This window comes from Danio aesculapii, chromosome 14, assembly GCF_903798145.1.
Source record: "Danio aesculapii chromosome 14, fDanAes4.1, whole genome shotgun sequence".
Taxonomy (NCBI): domain Eukaryota; kingdom Metazoa; phylum Chordata; class Actinopteri; order Cypriniformes; family Danionidae; genus Danio; species Danio aesculapii.
The window spans coordinates 43,035,824-43,059,950 of NC_079448.1; the positions used below are offsets into that span (position 1 = coordinate 43,035,824).

The window sequence follows — 24,127 nt, forward strand, 5'->3', positions numbered from 1 at the left end:
TACTACTATTTCAAACTAACGAATGTGCTACTTTTCCATTGTTTTACAATGTAAACATGCTTGACAGATTTGCATCCCCATTGCACTCTTTTGAAGTCCTTATATAAGAAACTGTTTGCTCTCATTGTTTGCGAAGTGTGAAATACTGTAAGAAACTTGGGGGTGGTTTTATTAAAGTATCTATAGGTAAGGGGAACCCATTGTCTTCAGAAAAGTTCAGATGGTATTTTGTGTTTTGATTATTTCCATGCAAAGTATATTCAATTCTTGCCCAGCTGCTTTGTTTACAGCACTAACCAATACAATACTGCATTTCCTGCATTATTCCTATGCAGAGAGTGAATTATTCAACCTTTTTACTGTTTTAGTTTTGTAGGTTTTATGTATCATTATTTCACAAAGTCCAATCATTGTGTTTTACTTTAAATATTAAAATTACACTTCATGTAAACATAATTAAAATAGACTAGTTTTTAATATGTTAGAAAATCTGTATTCAGCCATAAAAAAAAAACAAGTTTGGTTCATCATTTCTGAACCAAACTCTTACCATGTGAGAGATAAGTTAAGTCTTACCATGCGAAAGCAGCTGCGGACACTGGGTTCCACATTGCTCCCTCCAAATGCCGCCACCTCCCCGAGCTGCCGTGGAACCTGAATGGCCTCATGCAGTAACAGACTGAGATGTTTCTGATCTGTCAGGCCGCCTGGACCACACACCTGTCGGAAAAGGTCTGCAATAGACAAACAGAAGACCTGGTTCAATAAAAGAAGACACTTGGGAAAAGAAGCTCTGCGACAGTGTGCAGAAATCTGGAGGTGGGCAAACTGAGAATGTGAGACTTAAATGTCGTTAGGTTACAGAGGTGTGAGGCGAGATGGCTCACACTTTAATGTTTGAGGTGTTGGCATAATAAAAAAGTAAGGAGAAATAACAAAAGAAAAAACTAAATATACACATTTAAAAAAAATGTATATATAGTTGAATACAGTTTTCATGTATATTTAAATAATTAATTAAATAATAAATAATTAATTAAAATGATAATTTTCCCCCCAATTTCTGTTTAACGGAGAGAAGATTTTTTTAGCACATTTCTAAACATAATAGTTTTAATAACTCATTTCTAATAACTATCGAAAAAAAAGTACGCTTAAAGGGGCTAATAATTTTGACCTTAAAATGTTTTTTTTTTAATTAAAAACTGCTTTCATTCTAGCCGAAATAAAACAAATAAGACTTTCTCCAGAAGAAAAGATATTATCAGACATACTGTAAAAATATCCTTGCTCTATTAAACATCATTTGGGAAATATTTAAAAAAGAATAAAAAAGTCAAAGGGGGGCTAATAATTCTGGCTTCAAGTGTAGATACATAGTTTTCTGGCCTTTGTAGTTAGTTAACTAAAGCAAAAAAGAAAAATTGTTTTAATTAAACAATTAACAAAAAACAAATAAACAGATACAAGTTTCACAGGCTGGTAGATCCTCTGAAATCTGTTTCCGACTACATCTTCAACTTGCAGGTCACATTAACAACCAATAAGCTAGCTACACATGCAGTAGTGAGTGAAATTAGAGCTAAACTGGTCGGAAAGGTAGCCACTAGTGTTAAGCCATTAGGCAAGGTAGCCCAGGTACACATAATCTAGTTTTACTAGAGTTAAGTGAGTCAGCCAAAGTAGCCATGGCACATATAGCATAGTAAACTATTGTTAAGTCATTTGCCAAAAACATAATAGCTATGCAAAAGGGAACCTATTTTCAGAGCATGAGTGTGTTTTGCATGTAGAGGCAGTTGGTCAAATATTTGTAACCTAGCCTATAATAAATAATAATTATTGATAAAGCAAGTTATACTGCAATCAGGGGATGTGCTCCATCGGCTCGATAACCTTAATATTATTGTGTAGTGTGTAAATTGTGTAAATGTTTGGCTGAATAGAGTGTTTCGAGATGAATTCGCCGGCTTGATGCCAACACTGATGTAAATGTGGACAAAAGGCTAACATTAGCTAAGAGAAGAGCTCAAACAGTGTGTGTCATGAATCCAGCCATCATGAGCTGAATGATCCTGACAGGAGTGAGAATATTCTCCGCAGTGCCAGTAAAAATAGCACCATCTAAAGTGGCTGGCACACGCAGATCTTCCTGCTGTGCGGGCAAACACACACACATAATCACACCCACATGTAAACCACCCTCATGCACAAGGACAGATTATACGAGCTGGTCGATCAGGGCCAGGGTCCTGGGGCCTCAAGCCGAAACGTCGGCCGACACCCAGAAATAGCACTGCAGATGTACAATTGATATGGACAGATGAACAACACTATGTGCCAGTGGCTGTTGGCATGATTTGAAATAAACAAAGAAATGAAAGATGTTATCTGGCCACTTCTCAGCACTAACAGAAGCCTGCTTGCAACTTTAATAGTGTTTACTATTAGTCATCATAAAGTATGGGTGTTTATTTTTGCATAATTATAGCATTTTTTTATTGCAACTTCATGTGTTTTAAGATTTTATAAGTCTATGGGTGGAAAATTCAATTGTAGTTAGAAAATTTAGTTTAAGCTAGAATGGTTGTTAGATTGGTCAAGCAAATATACGTTTTTTATTTACTTCTCAAAAATATACTTAAAATACTCAAGTATGTTGTACTAATGATTAAATCATTTGTTTTTATTATATTAAATACTATAACATACACACGCCAGCCACTTTATCAGGTACACCTGTCCAACTGCTAGTTAACGCAAATCAGCCAATCACATGGCAGCAACTCAATGCATTTAGGCATGTAGACATGGTCAAGACAATCTGCTGCAGTTCAAACTGAGCATCAGAATGAGGACGAAAGGTGATTTAAGTGACTTTAAATGTGGCATGGTTGTTGGTGCCAGACGGGCTGGTCTGAGTATTTCAGAAACTGCTGATCTACAGGGATTTTCACGCACAACCATTTCTAGGGTTTACAAAGAATGGTCTGAAAAAGAGAAAATATCCAGTGAGCGGTAGATCTGTGAGCGCAAACGCCTTGTTGATGCCAGAGGTCAGAGGACAATGGCCAGACTGGTTTGAGCTGAAAGTAAGGCAACAGTAACTCAAATAATCTCTCGTTACAATCAAGGTATGCAGAAGAGCATCTTTGAATGCACAACACGTCAAACACAGGGGATATTTTCTTGGCACACTTTGGACCCATTAATACCAATTGAGCATTTTGTCAACGCCACAGCCTACTTGAATATTGTTGCTGACCATGTCCATCCCTTTACGACCATAGTGTACCCATTTTCTGATGGCTACTTCCACCAGGATAACACGCAATGTCATAAAGCGCAAATCATCTCAAACTGGTTTCTTGAACATGACAATGAGTTCACTGCACTCAAATGGCCTCCACAATCACCATATCTAAATCCAATAGAGCACCTTTGGGATATGGTGGAACGGGAGATTCGCATCATGGATGTGTAGCTGACAAATCTGCAGCAACTGCGTGATGCTATCATGTCAATATGGACCAAAGTTTCTGAGGAATATTTCCAGTACCTTGTTGAATCTTTGCCACAAAGTATTAAGGCAGTTCTGAAGGCAAAAGGGGGTCCAACCCGGTACTGGTAAGGTGTACCTAATAAAGTGGCCAGTGAGTGAATTATTAACATATTAAGTATATTGTGTACAAAAACATATTTGTGTACACTCTCAACTAAGCAGCCTATTAATACTTTTTCCACATTTCATATGCTTTACATACTGTTTAATAAACTTACAACCTCTTCAAATTATTCTTTACAAAGTAAAACATATAAGTTGGAACACAGTAGTGCTTAAAGTGCAAACATATTCTATAAATATTAAACTATAAGTATGATGCTAAGTTTACTTAAAGTAAAAATCATACATGTAGACTTAAAGCATAAAAACTACAAAAAAATGTAGTTTACTATATATGGTGTAAATTCATGATCTAAAACAGTGTCGCAAATACTTTAGTCAAGTATTAGTATATCTAAAGGTGCACCTGCAGAATAAAACAAAAACACAGTTGTAAATACTTGCAGAATGTTCGTTTCAGACTGTTTCAACAACATCAGTTGAAGCGCAATGTGTCACATTCTATTTTTATCTCATTCATTAAAAAAATTGTACTTCTTTGAAACAAAGTTGAGACCACTAACTTTAACATTTGTGGCTTTGTCATCAGTTTTGACTTAGACTATGGGGAAAAACTATAATGTTTCAAAACATCTTGAACAGGAACAAATGACAGTCAGCACAATCTACACATTCCACACCAAGGCTGATGTATTATTTAATATAGAAATTAGGGCTGCACAATATATATATATATTAGAATATAATATAATAAACAGTAAAAATAATCCTGACCAATCAGTTGGTGCTTCCTCTCTTTACTCAAGTAATGATCACAATTTATGCAAGGCTGATGTACTCTTTAATATAGAAGTTACATAACAAGTAAGTCACATTTTATGCAAAGTTGACATATTCTGTGTCTTGACTCATGGATTAGCACCTCTGGTTTAAAAATGATGCTTTCTGTGCTTGGCTCTTATATACTGTGTCCTGTGTTGTGACTGCCCTGTCAAATTACCCACTAACCCACTCTCTCCCAACAGCAGATAAAATTTTAGGCCACAGATGAAATTTTAAAGCATTACAAAAAATTGAAAGGAAACCCCCTTGAGAGAACGACTATGGCACTGAACTGTGACAGAGGGTTTACTTACTTTTTCTGAACTACAGATTTTTGAAAACAAGACAAAAAGGAGGTGTCTGGCTGAGGTTTTGCTGACATCGTGGCTAATAGTGCTGAAAAATCACCTACACCAACACTCATCTATACTAGATGGAGAAACAGCTCAGTGATTCAAATGATTTGGCCTGGATGAGTCTCCAGTTATTGATTCATTTATTTAAATGATCTGGTCAGATTGAGTGTCCAGTAAACTACTCGCTGATTCAAATTATCCATTCAGAATGAGTAATCAGTAAGTTACTCACTGATTCAAATGATCTGTTCTTAGTTATTGCCCAGTTAACTAATTTCTTTTTTTTAAATGATCAGGTCAGAGTGAGTCTCCAATTATTGACTCGTTGATTCAAATTATCCAGTCATAGCGAGTCTTTAGTTAAAAACTCAAATTAATCAGTCAATGTGATTTTCCAGTTATTGATTCATTGGTTTAAATGATCTTGTCAGACATGGGCTGCATCCCAAACCGCCTACTACTCAGTAGGTACTGCATTTGAATTTAAATGTACTACTCGGCCGTTAGAAAAGTACGTTCTATACAGTATGAATGTGAAAAGTATGAATGGAATTCGGATGTACTACATCCGCCATTTTGTCATGATCACGTGACCTACCTGCATCAGTTGCGTCGCTTTACTTCCATTCATGAACTCTCTCGTGGGGCATCATGGGATAGCGCAGTGTGCATGGGATGCACACTCCAGAATCTCGCCGGAAGTAGTAAGTCATCCGGGTTCTTCTGGCATACTGATTTTCGAATTCTATGAATTCTAACATACTACTCGGCTTCCATACTGATTTTAGCATACTGTATAGTATGGAAGTATGCGATTTTGGACACAGCATGAGTGTCCAGTAAGATTCTCACTTCAAATTATCTATTCAGAATGAGTCTTTAGTAAGTGACTCATTGATTCAAATGATCTGGTTGGAGTGAGTATCCAGGTAACTACATTTTGATTCAAAATATCTAGTCACGGCAAGTCTACAGGTAATGAGTAATTGATTCAAATCATCCGTTCAGAATGATTCTTTACTAAGTGACTCACTGATTCAAATGTTCTAGTCAGTGAGTGTCTAGTCAAGTATAATCTGATTCAAATGATCCAGTCTACAGGTAAAGACTCATTAATTCAAATGATCTGGTCCAGTGAGTGTCCAGTTAGTGACAAATGGATTCAAATTATTTAGTCAGAGCGAGTCTCATATTATCCAGTAAAGGTGAGTTTCAAGTTATTGATTCAATGATTTAAATGATCTGGTCAAGCTACTAACTGATTCAAATTATCCATTCAGAATGAGTCTTCAGTAAGTGACTCACTGATTCAAATGATCTAGTTGAAGTGATTATCCAGTTAACTACATTGTGATTCAAAATATCTAGTCATGGCAAGTCTACAGGTAATGACTCATTGATTCAAATGATCCATTCGGAGTGATTGCCCAGTTAACTTCTGTTTCAAATGATCAGGTCAGATCGAGTCTCCAGTTAGTGACTCTTTGAATCAAATGATCTGGTCAGAGTGAGTTGTCCAGTTAACTAACCATTGATTCAAATGATCTGGTCAGAGCAAGTCTCCAGCTAAAGACTCAAATTATCCAGTAAAGTTAAGTTTTCAGTTATTGATTCATTTATTTAAATGATTTGATCAGACTGAGTGTCCAGTAAGTTACTTATTTCACTGATTTAAATTATACATTTAGAATGAGTCTTCAGTATTTGACTCACTGATTCAAATGATCTGGTTGGAGTGAGTAACCAGTTAACTACTTTCAGATTTAAATCATCCAGTCAGAATCCAGTCAAGTCTACAGGTAATGAATCATTGATTCAAATTATCTGGTCAGAGTGAGTGTCCAGTTAGGGACTTATTGATTCAAATGAGAATGAGTGCCCAGTCAACTAATCACTGATTCAAATTATTTGCTCAATATATCCAGTAAAGGTGAGTTATTGATTCATTGGTTTAAATAATCTGAATCAAATCAGAGTAAGTGCCCTATTAATTAATCACTGATTCAAATTATCTGGTCAGAGAAAGTCTCTAGTTAGTGACTCATTGATTTGAATGATTCAGTTTGAGTGAGTGTTCAGTTAACGGCTCAAATTAACCAGTCAAGGTGAGTTTCCTCTTATTGATCCATTGATTTAAATGATCTGGTCAGACTAGGTGTCCACTAAGCTACTCACTGATTCAAATTATCCATTCAGAATGAGTTTTCAGTATTTGACTCACTGATTCAAATGATCTGGTTGGAGTGAGTATCCAGTTAACTACTTTCAGATTAAAATTATCCAGTCAGAGCAAGTCTACAGGTAATTACTCAGTGAATCAAATCAGAGTGAGTGCCCAGTTAACTAATTACTGAATCAAATGACTAATAAAGTCTCCAGTTAGTGACTTGTTACGTTCCAGAACATAATATAATTATTTGTTCATTTACTTTATATAGTATATAAATTTTATATATATAGCTTTGTGATTTGTTTGTGCATCTGGATGGAGTAGCTGTGTTGCGCGCTGTGGAGCATGCGCAGGTTTCTCTCTCTCCCTCTCTATAGCTGCGCTTGACTGGATCCAGCTGTGTTGCGAGCTGGAGTGTATAAAAGCGGAGGAGAGGAACAAAGGATGGACCTTCTGCTTGGTGCTGGTTGCAAAGCTTCATCGTTGTCTCAGCTGTTGTTCCGAGAGTCTCCTGCCCCAGATTATCCGTTGCATTAATGTGTTGTGACTGTGAGTCATTTCGTTGGTTGACAACGTTTTTTCTCTTTTCTAACTGCTCGCCATATTTCATTAGAGCCTGTGTTATTTTGTTTATTATATTAAAACTATATATTATTTAGGAAAATTCAAGCAGTAGGTTGGGAATTGCCATTTACTTTTAAATCCGGTTTTCTCTTGGTTTGTGTCACCGAGGGAGAAAGGCAAGTTTGTTGTCATTTTATTTGGGGTTCTTTATTTTAGCAGGGGAGTTATGATTATTTCCCCTCAAGTTAGTTGACTTTGTTTATTATTTTGGCCTGGATTCCTTCAAAGACTATAGATACACAAGACAAGTCACTCGTATAGTTTTGAATGGGGAAAAGTGAAACGACCAATATGGCGAATAAAGCCCCGCCTACTAGTGCAGCAGCCAATCATCAATTGATATAGAGGGTTGATTTTCCGGGGGAGAAGCTCAGATCAGACGTGTGCTTTAAGACAGTTTCTGATCAACAAACGCACTGGAATCTCAGCGAATACTTGCTTCACAGACATAAGAAACATATCCACATAAAGCTTGAAATCTGAACTTTTAAATGAACCGATTACACTTGAAAACAAAAGATTTTTGGTTTTGTAATCTGTATGAAATGAACGCGAGGTACAGTCTGTCCTGTCAAACGCACGTCACATGACAGCAGCAGCTACTCAAACACCCACAAATTGTAAACAAAGAGTCGCTGTCATTTCTGGAGGAGATTCGCCATCAAGAACAGGTTGTGGATTACTTCAGAAGAGCAGCGCGGTCAGACGATCATTATCCAGAGGATGATAATGTGTAGAACGGCTATAAATGAAAGGTTGGTGTCGTGATCGCTTCTCTTTCGAGTGCGCATGCGCAACCTGAAAAAATGCAGATTTTGTTTGATTCTGATGTTTATAATCAAAACTAATGAGACGAATATTGTTTAATTTTATTGGTGATTCCAAATATGTAATGTAATCGTAAGCATGACAAACAGTTTTGGAGAATTTGATGTTTCCCCATTCAGACAGAACGCCCGAGCATAATGCCAGAGAGGCGCTTCAAAGATGGCCGCCGAGGTGAAATTACTTGCCTTAAAGAGACTTTTGTTGTTTCTCAATATGCGTTCTTGTCTGTACTTGCGTTCTTGTGTCCTTGTGAAACGTCATCAACCGTCATCGAAGTGCTGTTCCAATTCAAAGTTCACATCTTGCCAAGTACAGGTAAAATTCCCGGATGTGTACTTGCTCTGCCCCTTTTGCCAAGGATGCTTCGAGAGGTAACTTGTGCGAACTTACAAAGCACAGGTATCCCAGAATGTATTGCAGCGTAACCAGCGAAAGCTAATGGTGGAGGAGAAAACCTGCATGGTTTTAAAAATACTCCTCTGTTGTGTAAAAAAAAAATCAAAGTTTTAAGAACTTTTCAGGCGAGAATGTAGTTGTTTTAAACTCGAATCGGCAGTTTATTTATAAAGATAGTGCGTCTTTGGCGATGTGCCTCAGCTTATGCAAACTCTGACCCCCAGCCTGTCAGCGGTAGCTCATCATCACCACCCCCGCCAAGAGCAGCTTTTAATCGGCCAGACTATCACGGATGTACCGCTGGATTGCATCTGTCCATTGTAGTTAATACATGATATTTAATACATTTTGTGTATATCTAACGGACAGTTTTTAGTCTTATAAATCTATTATCTGTTATCAGGAGTACTATTTTGTCCGTGTTATTTAGCTACCTCTTATAATTGTCTTTAATAATGTTACCGTGTTGTACGAGGTTTGTCTTTATTTACCAAATTGCTAAACGTTATCTTTATTTCTTATTGTGTACCCCTTTTACTTTATACTTGTTGTCCATACTAATATACTAATATATACTAATGTCTATTGTAGTTTATTAAATTTGATAATAAAAGACACGAGTCTGTGTATAATAATCCATTTCACTTCACATTTATAGTGATTTATGTTTACATTTTCTTATCTCAAAAATGTAGATTTATAATAATAATATAGACTTTATGTAATTAAATCATTTTATCTTAAATGTAAAGTGAAACCAATGAATCCATGGTGAGGTAAGTGACGTTATAAAGTACAATGCCGTACCATTTGAAGAAGTACCCGACTTGTGTCCTCGGAAGTTCGTTCTTCCAAGTCTGAACTTGGCAAGTCTGAACTTCCAAGGACGAAAGTCCAAACTTTGCATACTTTGTATTGAGAAACAGCCTTTGATTGCCTTTCTGAACAGATGTTTCTGAGAACTTTAGTTTGAAAACAAACATTGTTATTCCTTGCTAAATTACTTTTGTGGTTATTGTGTGCTTGGACAGAAGAAGGGGAAAACCCCAAATTTCTTATTTCAAAATTTAATTTATACTTCTGTTATTAATCCCGCCAACCCTAGACCAGTCAGGACGTAACAGATGCATTGATTCAAATTATTCAGTCAAAGTGAGTCTTCAGTTAAATTGTAAAAAAAAGGCAGAAAACAGCGATAAGAGACAGCTTGTACAGAAAAAGATCAAGATTATGTGGCATTGCCCACTACTCACATTTATACTTCTCCTGGATGTCTGCATTGCATAGAATAACCAAGCCCATCTTGAAGGAGAGCACTCGCATCTTACCATTACGACCACTAGAAAAAGAAACACAAACACATTCAAAAATGCACATGGTTCTGTCAGATAACACACAACTTTTGTACACAGTAAAGCACCAGTCAAAACTGAAAGGCTCAATACACCTCCATGAATGTATCTAGAAGCAGCTGCCTCGCTTCACTACTACACTTAATAACAAGCTACCACGGATATCTGGTCAACATATTAAGTTCCAGAGGAGTAACTTTCTCCAAGCCATTGGAATCCATAATGAGGACGCTGCCAGAGGCTGGTCCTGCCAGGCGAGCAAAATACAGTGATGCAGCAAGTATTTATTCAGCGAATTTCTTTTTATATTTGTATAGTAGTGCACTTCTGTTAACAGGAAAATACATTTGACATTCATTGCTGCTGATAGGCCTGTCAGAAAAAACTAAAACTGGGGTCAGGAAGAATTCGAGATCAAGATCTCAGCAGCACATCTAAACAGATTGCTGTACAGATCCCACAATATACCAGAGAACTGATCAAACACGAGCAGATTGCTTTTTTTTTGCTTTGCATAACAAGAAATCCCCTGTCAGTATTGCTTCTAAAGGGAACATTTCCTACCTTGTTTGGCTTTCGTGTTTGACTGAGAGCTTGTCATTATCATCCTCCTGCACGCTGCTCATTCTTATTCACACTCGGTGTTTATAGCAAAACAAAAAAAGCAATTACTAGCAATTATTCGCAGGGTGAGAGCTCTGATTTTCAGTCATTAGCAGCAGGTAGTTAAGAGTCTGGTGTATATATTTGAGACACATTCTCGCTAGTTAATAGATAGATAAATAAATAAATACATCTTCAAAAAAAAACATTGGCTAAGCTAAGAGCTTGGCACAGAATGTGATATTTAGAGTCAAGCAGTGGGTCTTTTAACTCCTACCGTCTGATTAGTTGCCTGCTGGTGATTACTCAGTGCCGTCATCATGATTTAATTTACTTAACTGTGCAACATAGAAAAATAAGGTTTTTTCCATATGTGTGAGAGATTTAAAAATAAATGACATGTAAGTGTTCATGCTAATTAGACAGAAACGTTTTACTTTAAAACACAAATGCCAAGATCTTGTAACCAAGTGAAACCTAATAATACATTTTTATGCATCATCTACATATATTTTGGTTAAAAGATTCACTCATTTGCCCTTCCAGCTGCAACCTAGTACTGAGAAATACCCACAAACTCACACACTCATACACTACAGCCAATTTGGTTTATTCAATTCACCTATACTGTGAGGGAAACCGGAGCACACGAAGGAAATCCACGCGTACACAGAGAGAACATGCAAACTCCACACAGAAATGCCAACTGGTCCAGCCGGGACTCGAACCAGCAATCTTCTTGCTGTGAGTCGACATTGCCCTTGGTTAAAACATTTATTTATAAATCTTATGTTTATAAATCTTTATGTTTTTATGTCTTGATGGTTATGACGGACACATCGTATATAGCTTATTTCTTTGTTCATTACATCTTTGATGTAAACAGTGTTGGGAAAAAGGAATTTATTTTTATTAATTTTGGCTCTTTATTAGAAAAAAATGTTTAGACTAAGATTTTATAATCATTAGAAAATATGTTTTGACTAGCACCAGATTGACCAATCTTCTTCTTTTGTATGATATGATATACTAACCAAACATACTACTTTTTACTGTGTTGCATACTGAGGTAAATAGCAGAAAACAATAAAAATAGCTGCTCCAGACATTCTGTAGAACAAGAAGTCTAGACATGTTTATGGTCAAAAGGAGCTGGATGCTCGTAGATGTTTTGAAATATTTTGAAGGTGCATTTAACTGTTCAGTTCTGGGATGCAGAGAAGAAATGCAGAAAGGCGAAGTATGTTTGGGTGCATGTGACGAATTCCACCAAAACTCATCCTTTTAATATCAGCTTTGTATAAATATTGGAGTCAGGGAAATTTAGATTTGTTGCGAACCTCCTGAATATAATTATTGTATTGCATTGGTGTAACGTAACCCAGAGCTCTGACATCGTAACATTCATTTGTATCTAATAAATTACTAATATTTTTGACATTGAAGAAAATTCTCTCCTGATCTTTTTTATTAAACACGCATGGAATTGGCTAGATATTCCAACAACAGGTCTAAATACTTGGTGTTTTCAATGGTTCCAACATTAAACATCCATCTTTGCATTCCACAAATATGATTTGCCACGTGGGTCCATCCTTTATTTTGCATTGGGTATTGTTGTGTTTTGTGTGCGCTTGTGTCTGAGTTTACTAGGTGGAGCTACTGAGTGGCTTGCCTGGATTGGATAATGCAGGTGACATTATTTAGAGTCTCTGTATTTAATCCTGAGGGTATTGTCGGCTATATCTCACTCACTCATTTTCGGTTTGGTCGCTTCACGCATTGCTCTTTCATTGTTACGTTTTTTTGTTAACTTTTTAATTCTTGAGTATTCGTAATGTGTTAACTATTTTGCTTAGTTTGTTTATTTGTGTAGCAGGTAGAGTAGGGGTGGGCAATTAATTTTTCCAAGGGGTCACATTAGAGGGCCAGACCATTTGTTATCAAAAAAAAAAAAAATCTGTGAAACGATTCAGTAAACATTTATAAAAACTCTAAAGTTTAAAAAATAATCAATTTTACACAAAAAGTATTTTAAAGACCGGCATCGCAATATCAACTTCTCATAAATGCCACAGTTCATTTTATTTATTTATATTCATATATTTATATATTATATATTTATATATGTTCAGTGAGAGAATTCTAGCTTGTGTTGGGCTGAACAAGTGCACTGAGGTCAGGTTCAATGTGAGGTGGATATGTGATGTAATGATCATCACTGAGAGAGGATCTGTATCTGGATTTGTTAAATCGTTAATCTGAGGGGATTAGTCTACCTTTATTACTGTGCAATTCCATACAAAGTGTGAAGCTGCCTGGTTGGCTCCTGTCACATGATGCATGGTTTGCTCGCGGCACTCTGAAATATTTAGCTTTTTTCAACTCGCGGCATCCCTTTCTATTTGCATGCTGATCAGACGCGTCTCCATTTGAAATACCGAAACTGAGTGCGCAAAAGACGCTAAAAGTGAAAGTACCCTTTTGTTGACTCGCGATATCAGGCCTGCGCATTGCAAGGTTGCCCTGTTTGCGGTTGAATTTAAATTAAAAAATACTTCATGCAGGTCGATCAAAGAAGTCCAGCTTCTGAATCTAATCAGAGGAGCCTGATAGAAAATGCTCATTAACAAGAAAAGAGATCTGATGGATTTAGAGGATTTTTCATCTGAACTACTACCTGTCTACTGTTGTTTGTCAATTATTTTTTTGTGTTTCTTCTTGTAAGGTTGATTTATTTGTAATTAAATAGATTAATTGTATATTGATGGGGATGTCAGATTGCTATGTCAAGCATCCGTGTCTTTCATGTGTTCGGCTCAAGTCATGATTTAATTAATACAGCCAGTTTTGTATTTTGGGCCGCAACAGTCTTTTACAGTAGAAAGAAAGCTTCTTTATATCATTGAAAATTTCTTGAAAAATAGTTTAACTGGTTCTTTTAGGAACTCTCCAATAAAAGTGCCAAAGGGTGTGTAAATGTTTTGTTTCAGACAACTCAAAATTGTAAATTTTCCTACTCGCTATTTGCAAATACCATCTATAAAGCTGCTTTAAGTTGGGCAGATTAAAGAACTCCAACCCTAGCGAGACGTCATTTGATGTTACTTCAAAGATGGTGGCTAGTTCTGCTTCAGTGAGATTAACACAGAGCTACCTCAAAAATAATCTTTCAAGTACTTTTTACAGCACAAAATAAATCTGAACCTGAAAAAAAGATTAAAAAAAAATCATTTTAGTTTAATAGGGAAAGATAAATAGGGAAATAATTTTAAAAATAAATTGTAATGTAAAAAAAAGTAAACAATGTTCACCATTAATGTTTTACATGTGAATAAAATGTAAATAACATGTTTATCAATTTCCACTGTTAAACCTTTATTTCAAACAAACGTTTTCAAGTTAAATTTAAATCATATAAATATTCATTATATGTAATTATATGGACATTTAAATTATTACATATGATTAATATATATATAACTGCATATATATTATTATTTATATGATTAAAATTTAGCTTGAAAATGTGTACATTTTAGTCACATAAAAATATTAATTACATGCAATAGCATCAATGGGTATATGGAAAATTTTGACAGAAAATATGATCATCCTGACCGGAGCAAATTTTCTCTCTCCTTTCTCTCTTTTCATGCATGGTGATTAACCGTGCACCGTCATTGCCACAGAGGAGCTGAGAGTCTGGCTGTTGTTGATGCACAGGTCCGCGAGCAGAAGCGTTGTGTGCACACTGCTATGGCACACTCTAAAAATAGCTCACTTAAATTAAAAATTTGGACGAGAAGGAATTGCAGTTGCGGGACAGTCAGCAAAGAGACAGAGAAGCCGCAACATATGATTTCACAAAAAACATAGCCAATGTTTGGTTATATGGTTTGGCATGACCCTCCTGACCTGTGATTCCCATCCAATCACATGAGACAAGGAAAAATAAACATATAAGTAGTGACTGTAGGCTGAAAGAAAATAGGGCCGTTAAAGTACAGATAGAGCATTAAATGTACTCAAGTAAAAGTAAAAGTTCACATTTTACGTAGTAAAGTTTAATTCCTGAGAAAATCTACTCATAATGGCGACACAGTGTTTCAGTGGTTAGCATTGTTGCCTCACAACAAGAAGGTCGCTGGTTCCAGTCCTGTTTGAGTTTGCATGTTCTCCCCATGTTGGCGTGGGTTTAATCTGGGTGTTCTGGTTTCCCCCAAAGTCCAAAGACATGCAATATAGTTGAGTTGAAGAATCTAAATTGGCCGTATAGTGTATGTGTGTGAATGAGTGTGTATGGATGTTTCCCAGTACTGGGTTGCAGCTAGAAGGGCATCCACTGTGTAAAATGCTATGCTGGATAAGTTGATAAGTTGGAGGTTCAGTTAGAGGTTCATTCCGCTGTTGTGAAAATGAATGAATGAATCTGCTCATAATAATTTAACTCTCCTGTTGTCTTAGAATTCTGTATACACTGTTCGCCCTTTGCCTCAAAAATGACCCGCCTTTACTAAACCTCTTTCGCTAAATAAAGCAGCTAAATTTAAGTTCAATCATCAAATCTGTTGTGCGTGAAGAAACAACCTGATCTTCATCATAAACTGTGAATGTAAAGGTTTTTCTGTCATCAGTGTGCAGTTTTTCATCAATGTTTAACCCTTAAAGTAAAGGGTATATTTTCTAATGCTAAAGGAACCTGCAGAACCTGTGTAAAAAGTTTTTAGCAAGATGGTATTCATAAAGCATTCATGCAGCAGGTGTGTGTCTGCATATGAGGGTTAGGGTTAGGAAAAAATATGAACAGCCTTCATGAAAATAGAAAATGATTCATTTTTTTCTAATGTTTGGGGCCATTATAGAAAAAGTCAAAGATTATATATATATATATATATATATATATATATATATATATATATATATATATATATATATATATATTAATTAGTTTTTTTTCTGTTGTTAAACATGCTGTATAGTTTTTGTAAAGTTTAACTAAGTTCTTGACACTTCTAAAGCACAAAAATATCATAATATTTTTGCAGATATTTAAGAAACATGACAAGTGAACATTCTTGTTTATCTGAAAAACAATGCTGAAATCAGATATTCTGCTGTGAAAATGTACAATGTCTTTGTTTCGGTCATTTAACCCACCCATTTATGGCTAATTATTTTTCCGCACCCCGGATAGCCTTGCTGGAAAACTGCATATTTCATTTATTCAGTCAGGAAGGTTCTCAAAGTATGCGTCTGTGACCGAAATGTGACCTCCGGTGGACAGTAGCAGACTCCGAAATGAGATGCAGATTCAGAGATCCACATGAGGTTATTAATTAGCAAATAATATGAATATTATGAGCGTAAACATTAGGTGTGCAGTTTACATTGTAACCTTGTGTTCTAACAACAAGCTACGTCACGAGATTTGCAGCGTTAAGCAATTTGGCTGTTTGCAGCAGCAGACAAAACATGACAGAAATTTCACAGAATAGTGCACTTACTGCACTCCAACGAAATGGTAAGGTTTATAATCTAATTAATACATAATAAATAAAGCTGCTGCTTTCAGTAGTATGGCAATAAATGTGATGTAAATGGCATTCAAACTCACATTATTAGCATTTAACACTGAATAAAGCACATGAGGTGTACCTGAGGGGATCATTGTCAGTTTTTCATGTTGTTCTTCTGCAAGAAATAGAAATCTTTTCTAATATATCAATTTGAGGAGTTGGTTAGAACAAAAACTCCTTTTAATATGAAAATATTCCTTCTATCGCGTGCTGTTGCTTTTATTTAGAACACAACTTAAATCAGCCTTTAGGCTTGATCGTAAAACTCACTCCAGTTGGTCCTCAATCTGGCAACCTGTGCTTGTGTTTGTTTTGATCCAGGAGTGCAATACCCAGTTCAACCACTGCGTGTCAAACTTACATACTTCCCCTTTAAAATAGAAAGATTAAACACTCTACTCCCATAAATCCTGCATCAAACAGGAAACCCTAACATTTTACCATGTCTTTACAAAACCAGCTGTTAGTAATTTTGCGTGTCTCAAAAAGCATCCCTTTATGCAGCATCTCCACATTGAGCGACTCGCAGACAGCAGGAGGGTTGGTTTGACATCATTGGGTCAAACAGGTTGTGGGTGACATTACCGTCAGTACCTGTCGTAAACATTCAGCAGCCAGTTGAGACACATATCGACACACAGCGGGATGTTGATCAGGACGGACCTCTCCTCCTCCAGTCTCTCATAGAGTGAAGTGAGAGCGTGAATGACCTCCACAACGTCCATCACGTGTTCGCCGTGCTGCAGCTCCTGTTCTCTAAACACGTCCACCACGCTGCTCAGCTTAAACAGATCCACTAGAAAACACACACACACACCCACATATAGATCAGATGTGTATCACTGTACTGTATTGGTCTGCATTGAGTGTGATTCCCTTATCTGATCCATTAACTTTTGCAGTCTCTTCTAATGTTCTGATAAGTTGATTCAGGTGTGTTTGATTAGGAAGAGGTTGAAAATGAGTACCACTGGTGTGTCTTTAGAAACATGGTTGGGAAACACTGATCTAATCTGATTTAAAAGCTCTAACATCATTTTCTCTGCCCATCTCTAGTGCGGTTGGAAGAAATATAGGGTTAACGCTGTATGCTGATGCCATCCTAATTGGATAATGAGCTGAAATATGGATTCAGAGTGGTTTCGGGGTCAGGTGGGTGGACTGAGACACTAAAAGGGCTTTGTAGATGCTCTTTTTATACAGCCATCCTTAATCATCAGAGCCAGGCGGCTTACAAAACTGTACTGTTTCTATAGCAGCCCCGGTTATTAATTCAGTTAATGACGTGGACTAGCAAACCAGGAGAAATCAGAGAGAAAAATAGATGCAAGAAGTCAATGCTGAGATGCAGAAATGCACATGCTTAGTAGTGGGTTTGACCGGCTTATATAACCTGGAAAATTTATTCATGTTTTCTTGATGAGGATGAACCTACAAACAAGAGCCATCTGTTTTTCTTTGTATACATATAGATGTTAGGGTTGTAATGGTATTCAAAAATGTTGCATCTCCGTTTTTAAAATCACAGTACTTTTTTATTTCAGCATAGAAGAAAAATAAACAAAAACAAACAAAAAGAACAATGTTTTTTATGTTTATATATGTCAGGACTCCAGGCTGATCAACTGGTTTGTCTGATTTTTTGCCTTTTATAATAAATTATTTGTCTTCACCTGCTTATGAGTATTTTCTGTTTACTGGCGCTGACATGTTGAAGTCAGAATTATTAGCCCCGCTTTGAATTATTTTTTTCGTTTTAAAATATTTCCCAAATAATGTTTAACAGAGCAAGGAAATTTTCACAGTATGTCTGATAATATTTTTTTTTCTGGAGAGTCTTATTTGTTTTATTTCGGCTAGAATAAAAGCAGTTTTACATTTTTTATGAATCATTTTAAGGTCAAAATTATTAGCCCCTTCAAGCTATATATTTTTTCGATAGTCTACAGAACAAACCATCTTTTTACAATAATTTGCTTAATTACCCTAATTCCTGCCTAGTTAACCTAATTAACCTAGTTAAGCCTTTAAATGTCACTTTAAGCTGTATAGAAGTGTCTTGAAAAATATCTAGTAAAATATTATTTACTGTCATCATGGCAAAGATAAAATAAATCAGTTATTAGAAATGAGTTATTAAAACTATTATGTTTAGAAATGTGATGAAAAAAATCTGCTCTCCGTTAAACAGAAATTGGGGAAAAAAATAAACAGGGGGGCTAATAATTGTGACTAACTATATATTTGGAGCCCTATTATTCATCCATTACTTACTATAATATTAAAGGAAATGAAAGTACACGTGCACAAAATGAACTAAAAGATCCTTACTGACAAAGCTGCAATCTTTTTTTACAGTGCTACTAAATAGGTTGTGAAGTGTGTGTGTGTGTGTGTGTGTGCATGTGTGTGTGTGTGTGTGTGTGTGTGTGTGCGTGTGTGTGTGTGTATGTGTGTGTATACAGTATCAGTATGTTTGTATATTGTCACAATCACCCGGACTACAATTTTGTCACAATGTGAACTACAACTCCCAGGAGTCTTTGCACTCATGACTCCTGCCACAGCTGACAATCATTGAGACACTGACTGATACACACACACACACACACACACACACACACACACACACACACACACACACACACACACACACACACACACACACAGCTAAAGCTCATGGTTGACTCATTACATTCTCAAACAGTTTGCTCAGTCTTCTTCACTGTTTCTGCATCACGAAGTGTTACGAAATGAAGCACTGAATCAGTCGAAGCAAATGTGTTGAAGCTTCGAAACGTTTTAAAACCCGTCTCTACAGTGTCATCTACTGGTCATTTTTTATGTATTGCTCTAGAACAACTTCAGCATAGTTCAGCATAGAAACAGTAAAGCAAATTGAGATATTAAATCAAGTGATTTAGTTAAGGGGTGAGAGTTCCAGACTAGCATGCAGAGAAAATAGATTTGATTCCCGGGTGATGCAGCTATAGATATTAGGTTTGAAATGCTCTTTTCTTGTAACATGTTTTGTTTTAATATTGACATCACAATGAACACTTTGTGAATAAATATGTATTATTTGGGTCATAAAAAAGTAACATTATTAAAATACTATTAAAACATTATTGAGACCAGGTCTTAAAACACTTCTGAAATGACACACATTTTGAATTGCTTTAGTCATAAGACCTGGTGTTTCGAATCACTTTAGTCACGTGACCTGGGTGTTTTAAATCACTTTAATCACGTGACCTGGGTGTTTCAAATCACTTTAGTCACGTGACCTGGGTGTTTCAAATCACTTTAATCACGTGGCCTGGGTGTTTCAAATCACTTTAGTCACGTGACCTGGGTGTTTCAAATCACTTTAGTCATGTGGCATGGGTGTTTCAGATCATGCTTCGGTGCAGTGTTTCGAAACACTTGCACTTCAGGATCTCGACACTGTGTCGAAATGTCAGTTTCACGTCAGCCATCCTTAGTCCCGATTATTTGCCTAATATTTTGACCACGTTCTTTGCATTACCCTCACGCTCCAGTTTGTACCTGTTTGATCATTGCCTGCCTAATTACTCTTGATTATTAAACTGCACGTGGATCCTTGTCTCCGTTTTCCCAACCCGTATGTAACATATATCCTGGTGGGGGCCTCAACTTTAATATGCACATACATGTTACTCATTGGAATATCAGTTTTAACATGCTTAAATATCATACAGAATAAATTATTTAGAAAATGTAAAATTGCAGAATGTTTCCTGAGGGTTGGGTTTAGGGGACAGGCATATAATACACTGTCTGTACAGTATAAACATCATTATATCTATCATTATATCTATTATAACAGAGAGTCCCCACTAGCATAGCAAACCAGACGAGTGTGTGTGTCTCTGTACAAAATGCTTCTGTATTTTGTGAATGGCTTTGTCTTTTCAAGATGTGAACGTTTCAAGGATATGTATCCTCTTTATCACTTTAGCATGTTTTTGTTATTGCTGTCAGAATGAAAACACATTTTGTTTGGAGAAAATATGTAGAAAAGTAGAATCTTGTATTTTTAAAACCTTGAATAAACAAAGCTTTCAGTGTCAAATTAAACTGTAAAACGCAAACCGACAGGGTCAAAGACAAAAAAGGGGCTTTTCAGGCATCAAACAATAAAGGTCTAATACAGTCTTTTTTTCCAACGGGAATGTAAACAAGAATGTCGTGTTGAGGTAAAAACAATGGCTATATACATTTTTACCATGGTTTACAGAAAACACCCACTAAAATGTCAGTCTGTAAGTCTGTTTAAAGCATGAATCATTTGATGATAAATGAAAAGACTCCATACTAACTAATTGTCATTATAAATCTTATAATTAGTATATAATTGTCATTTTAAATCTTATATTAGTGCGCTGCACTATTTTACTACTCTGTCAGAATATTTTTCAATCATTGAAAATATATTAAAATTACTCTGAACACTTGTTTGTTTTGAAATTTTTTAAAGTATGTAGCATTTTACTTAAATATATCAAAAACAATGAGACATCATTTCCCCTAAACTTAACATTGTTTTCAAAAATGTTATATGAAACTTTAGACACTTGTACTTAGCTTATGCTTTCTTAGTATATACACTACCTGATAAATGTCTTGTTACCTATCCAAGTTTTAGGAACAGCAAATAATAACTTGACTTCTAGTTGATCATTTGGTATCAGAAGTGGCTTATATGAAAGGCAAAGGCCTCTAGATCTTCTACCAAAATAAAATATGATCATGCCTTGATTAAATATTTATTTAGGGCAGTACGGTCTTACTTTGCTTAGACAAAAGTCTTGTCACTTAACAGAAATAATGTACAGTATAGAATATAAAGTCATGCTGCAGTGGAAAAAGAATTAATATTGTGTATGACTCCCATGAGCTTGGAGGACTGCATCCATACATCTCTACAATGACTCAAAATACTTCTTAATAAAGTCATTTGGAATGGCAAAGAAAGCGTTCTTGCAGGACTCCCAGAGTTCATCAAGATTCTTTGGATTCATCTTCAATGCCTCCCCCTTCAAATCTTACCCCAAACATGCTCAATAATGTTCATTACTGGTGACTGGGCTGGCCAATCCTGGAGCCCCTTGACCTTCTTTGCTGTCAGGAACTTTGATGTGGAGGCTGAAGTATGAGAAGGAGCGCTATCCTGCTGAAGAATTTGTCCTCTCCTGTTGTTTGTAGTGTAATGGGCAGCACAAATGTCTTGATACCTCAGGCTGTTGATATTGCCATCCACTCTGCACATCTCCTGCATGCCCCCATGCTGAATGGAACCACAAACCATGATTTTTCCTTCACCAAACTTGACTGATTTCTGTGAGAATCTTGGGTCCATGCGAGTTCAAACAGGTCAGGTTTGTGATGATTGGGATGCAGTTCGACAGATGATTTATCTGAAAAAAATCAACCTTCTGCCACTTTTCCAAATGATCAACTAGAAGTCAAGTTATTATTTGTTGCTCTTACAACTGGGATGAATGACAAGATTTTTGTCAGGTAGTGTAAATCATTTCTTAATTAACTGTAGTGTGGACATCAAAATAGAAGCCTCATCTTTGTAGCAAGCATGCACGCACACACGCACACACTCACGTACACACGCACGTACACACGCGCACACACACACAAATACTTGTATAGATGGTTTACAGGTACACTCCATAGGCATAATGTATTTTATACAGTGAAAAAACACTTATTATATAGCCCTGCCCCATAATACCAACCCTCATAGGAAAACTGTGGCAAATTTGAATAAAAAAAATCCCCGTTAAGTATGACTTTGAAGCATTTTATATAACAACCACCATAATAGAGTACAACTAGGTCATATCCATGTAATTTCACAACATTGTGCGTGTAAACCACATAAACCTGTACACACACACACGCACACACGCACACACACACACACACACACACACACACACACACACACACACACACACACACACACACACACACACACACACACACACACACACACACACTGACCACATAGGCCACTGCTAGTAGATACTGTGCAATTAGACTAATTGTTCCCAAAAAGCATCTTTTAAAGTTGACAGGCATTCAAAAGTGGCCGTGCACTCTGAAGAAACGCCAACAACACATAAATCAATATTTCATTGTACAAAGGTTGATGTTTTACCAGTTCTTAAAAGCCTAAAACTCACTTGTCTGTCTGGACAGTGGCAGATAAACCTCCACCCGCAAAGTGTGTCACAGGGGGAACAGTGGTTAATTCGTTATGCGGACTTCTTAATTACCACCCCCGAAGAAGTACAATCACACCAATTATTAAGCTTAATTAAGCTGCATAAAAATCACTGGGCTCTAATGAAAAAGACAGATCAGAAGCACACAGCAGGGCCGGCACCGAATGCGAATAATCAATGACTTGTGCTCAAAGAGCAGGAAAGGAAAAGGGCAAACCAGCATGGGAACTGCTTTTTACATACATCTTAAAGCCTTCTGCACGTGTCTCAGCTTCATGGCCGTCCGGTATGCAGAGAACTTGATGTTGTTCAGGTCCGCTGTGAGAAAGAGCAGCAGGGGAGATGTCATTTCATCAAGAGAATATCATTAATGAGGACTGCAAATAAGAAATAGCTGAGCTTTAACATGACAGAAAAGAGGCGGTGAGTGCATTTACATGCTTGTTCTTAAAGGGATATTTCACCCAAAATAAAAATTCTGTCATCAATTACTTACCCTTTACTTGTTTCAAACCTTTACGAGTTTCTTTCGTCTGTGGAACACAAAAGAAGATATTTTGAAGAATGCTGAAAACCTGTAATCGTCAACTCCCATACTATTGGTTTTTCCTACTATGGAAGTCAATGGTTACAGGTTTTCAACTTTCTTCAAAATTTCTTCTTTAGTGTTTAACAGAAGAAAGACACTCTTTACAACCCCTTGAGAGTTGAATAATGAGTAAACTTTTTATTTTGGGGTGAGCTATCTTTTTAACTTGATTTTGTTTAATATTCCAATAATGCATATGATCATGTAAGCATGTTAATCTGATTTCCATTTATTGGAGTAAGGCTTAAGTAAGTAATCATCACAGCTAGATTTTTGCTAATTTCACCAGGCATATAACACCTTTTTGTCCACTTTTAGAAATATTCTCCTTTTACAACTCCCTAGAGTTAAGCAGTTGAGTTTTTTCCATTTTTAACTTCATTCATCCTATTTCTGGGTCTGGCGGAAGCACTTTTAGCTTAGCTTAGCATAAATCATTCACTCGGATTAGACCATGAGCATCTTGCTCAAAAATCACCAAAGACTTTTGATAATTTTCCTGTTAGATTGTGTACTAAGACTTATGTAAAAAGGAAAAATTCTATTTTCGATATGGCTAGGAAGTAAACTCTCACTGTCCCGTAATAATTAAGGAACTTTGCTGCTGTACCACGGCTGCAGCAGGAGCAATGATATTATACAAAATATGGTTCCACACCATCTCTGCTAAGAAAACAGCAAATTTTACTTTTCTGTGGGTCTTACTACACAACCTAACTACAGAAGAGTCAAACTTTAAATGGGAAAAATATCAAAACTCTTTTGTCATTTTTTGAGCAGATGCTAATGGTCTAATCTGATTCAATTATTTATGCTAAGCTAAGCTATCATTCAAAAATGATAAAACGCAAATGTTTAACTCAAGAGTTGTAAAATTGAGCCTTTGATTAGGCAGTTTATTGAATTTCACATGTGTG

At 36.3% G+C, this 24,127-nt stretch overlaps 1 protein-coding gene across 1 annotated transcript in view; it reads right to left on the reverse strand.

The window, feature by feature from the left end:
- Positions 1–24,127, reverse strand: part of drp2 (dystrophin related protein 2) — a 156,351-nt gene that overhangs the window by 40,550 nt on the left and 91,674 nt on the right. Inside the window, exons 9-12 of the mRNA XM_056471891.1 lie at positions 22,865–22,939; positions 16,950–17,151; positions 10,075–10,160; positions 577–734 (exon numbers count right to left, since the gene is read on the reverse strand). Coding sequence (XP_056327866.1) covers positions 577–734; positions 10,075–10,160; positions 16,950–17,151; positions 22,865–22,939 — 521 coding nt within the window. The remainder of the gene's footprint in view (positions 1–576; positions 735–10,074; positions 10,161–16,949; positions 17,152–22,864; positions 22,940–24,127) is intronic.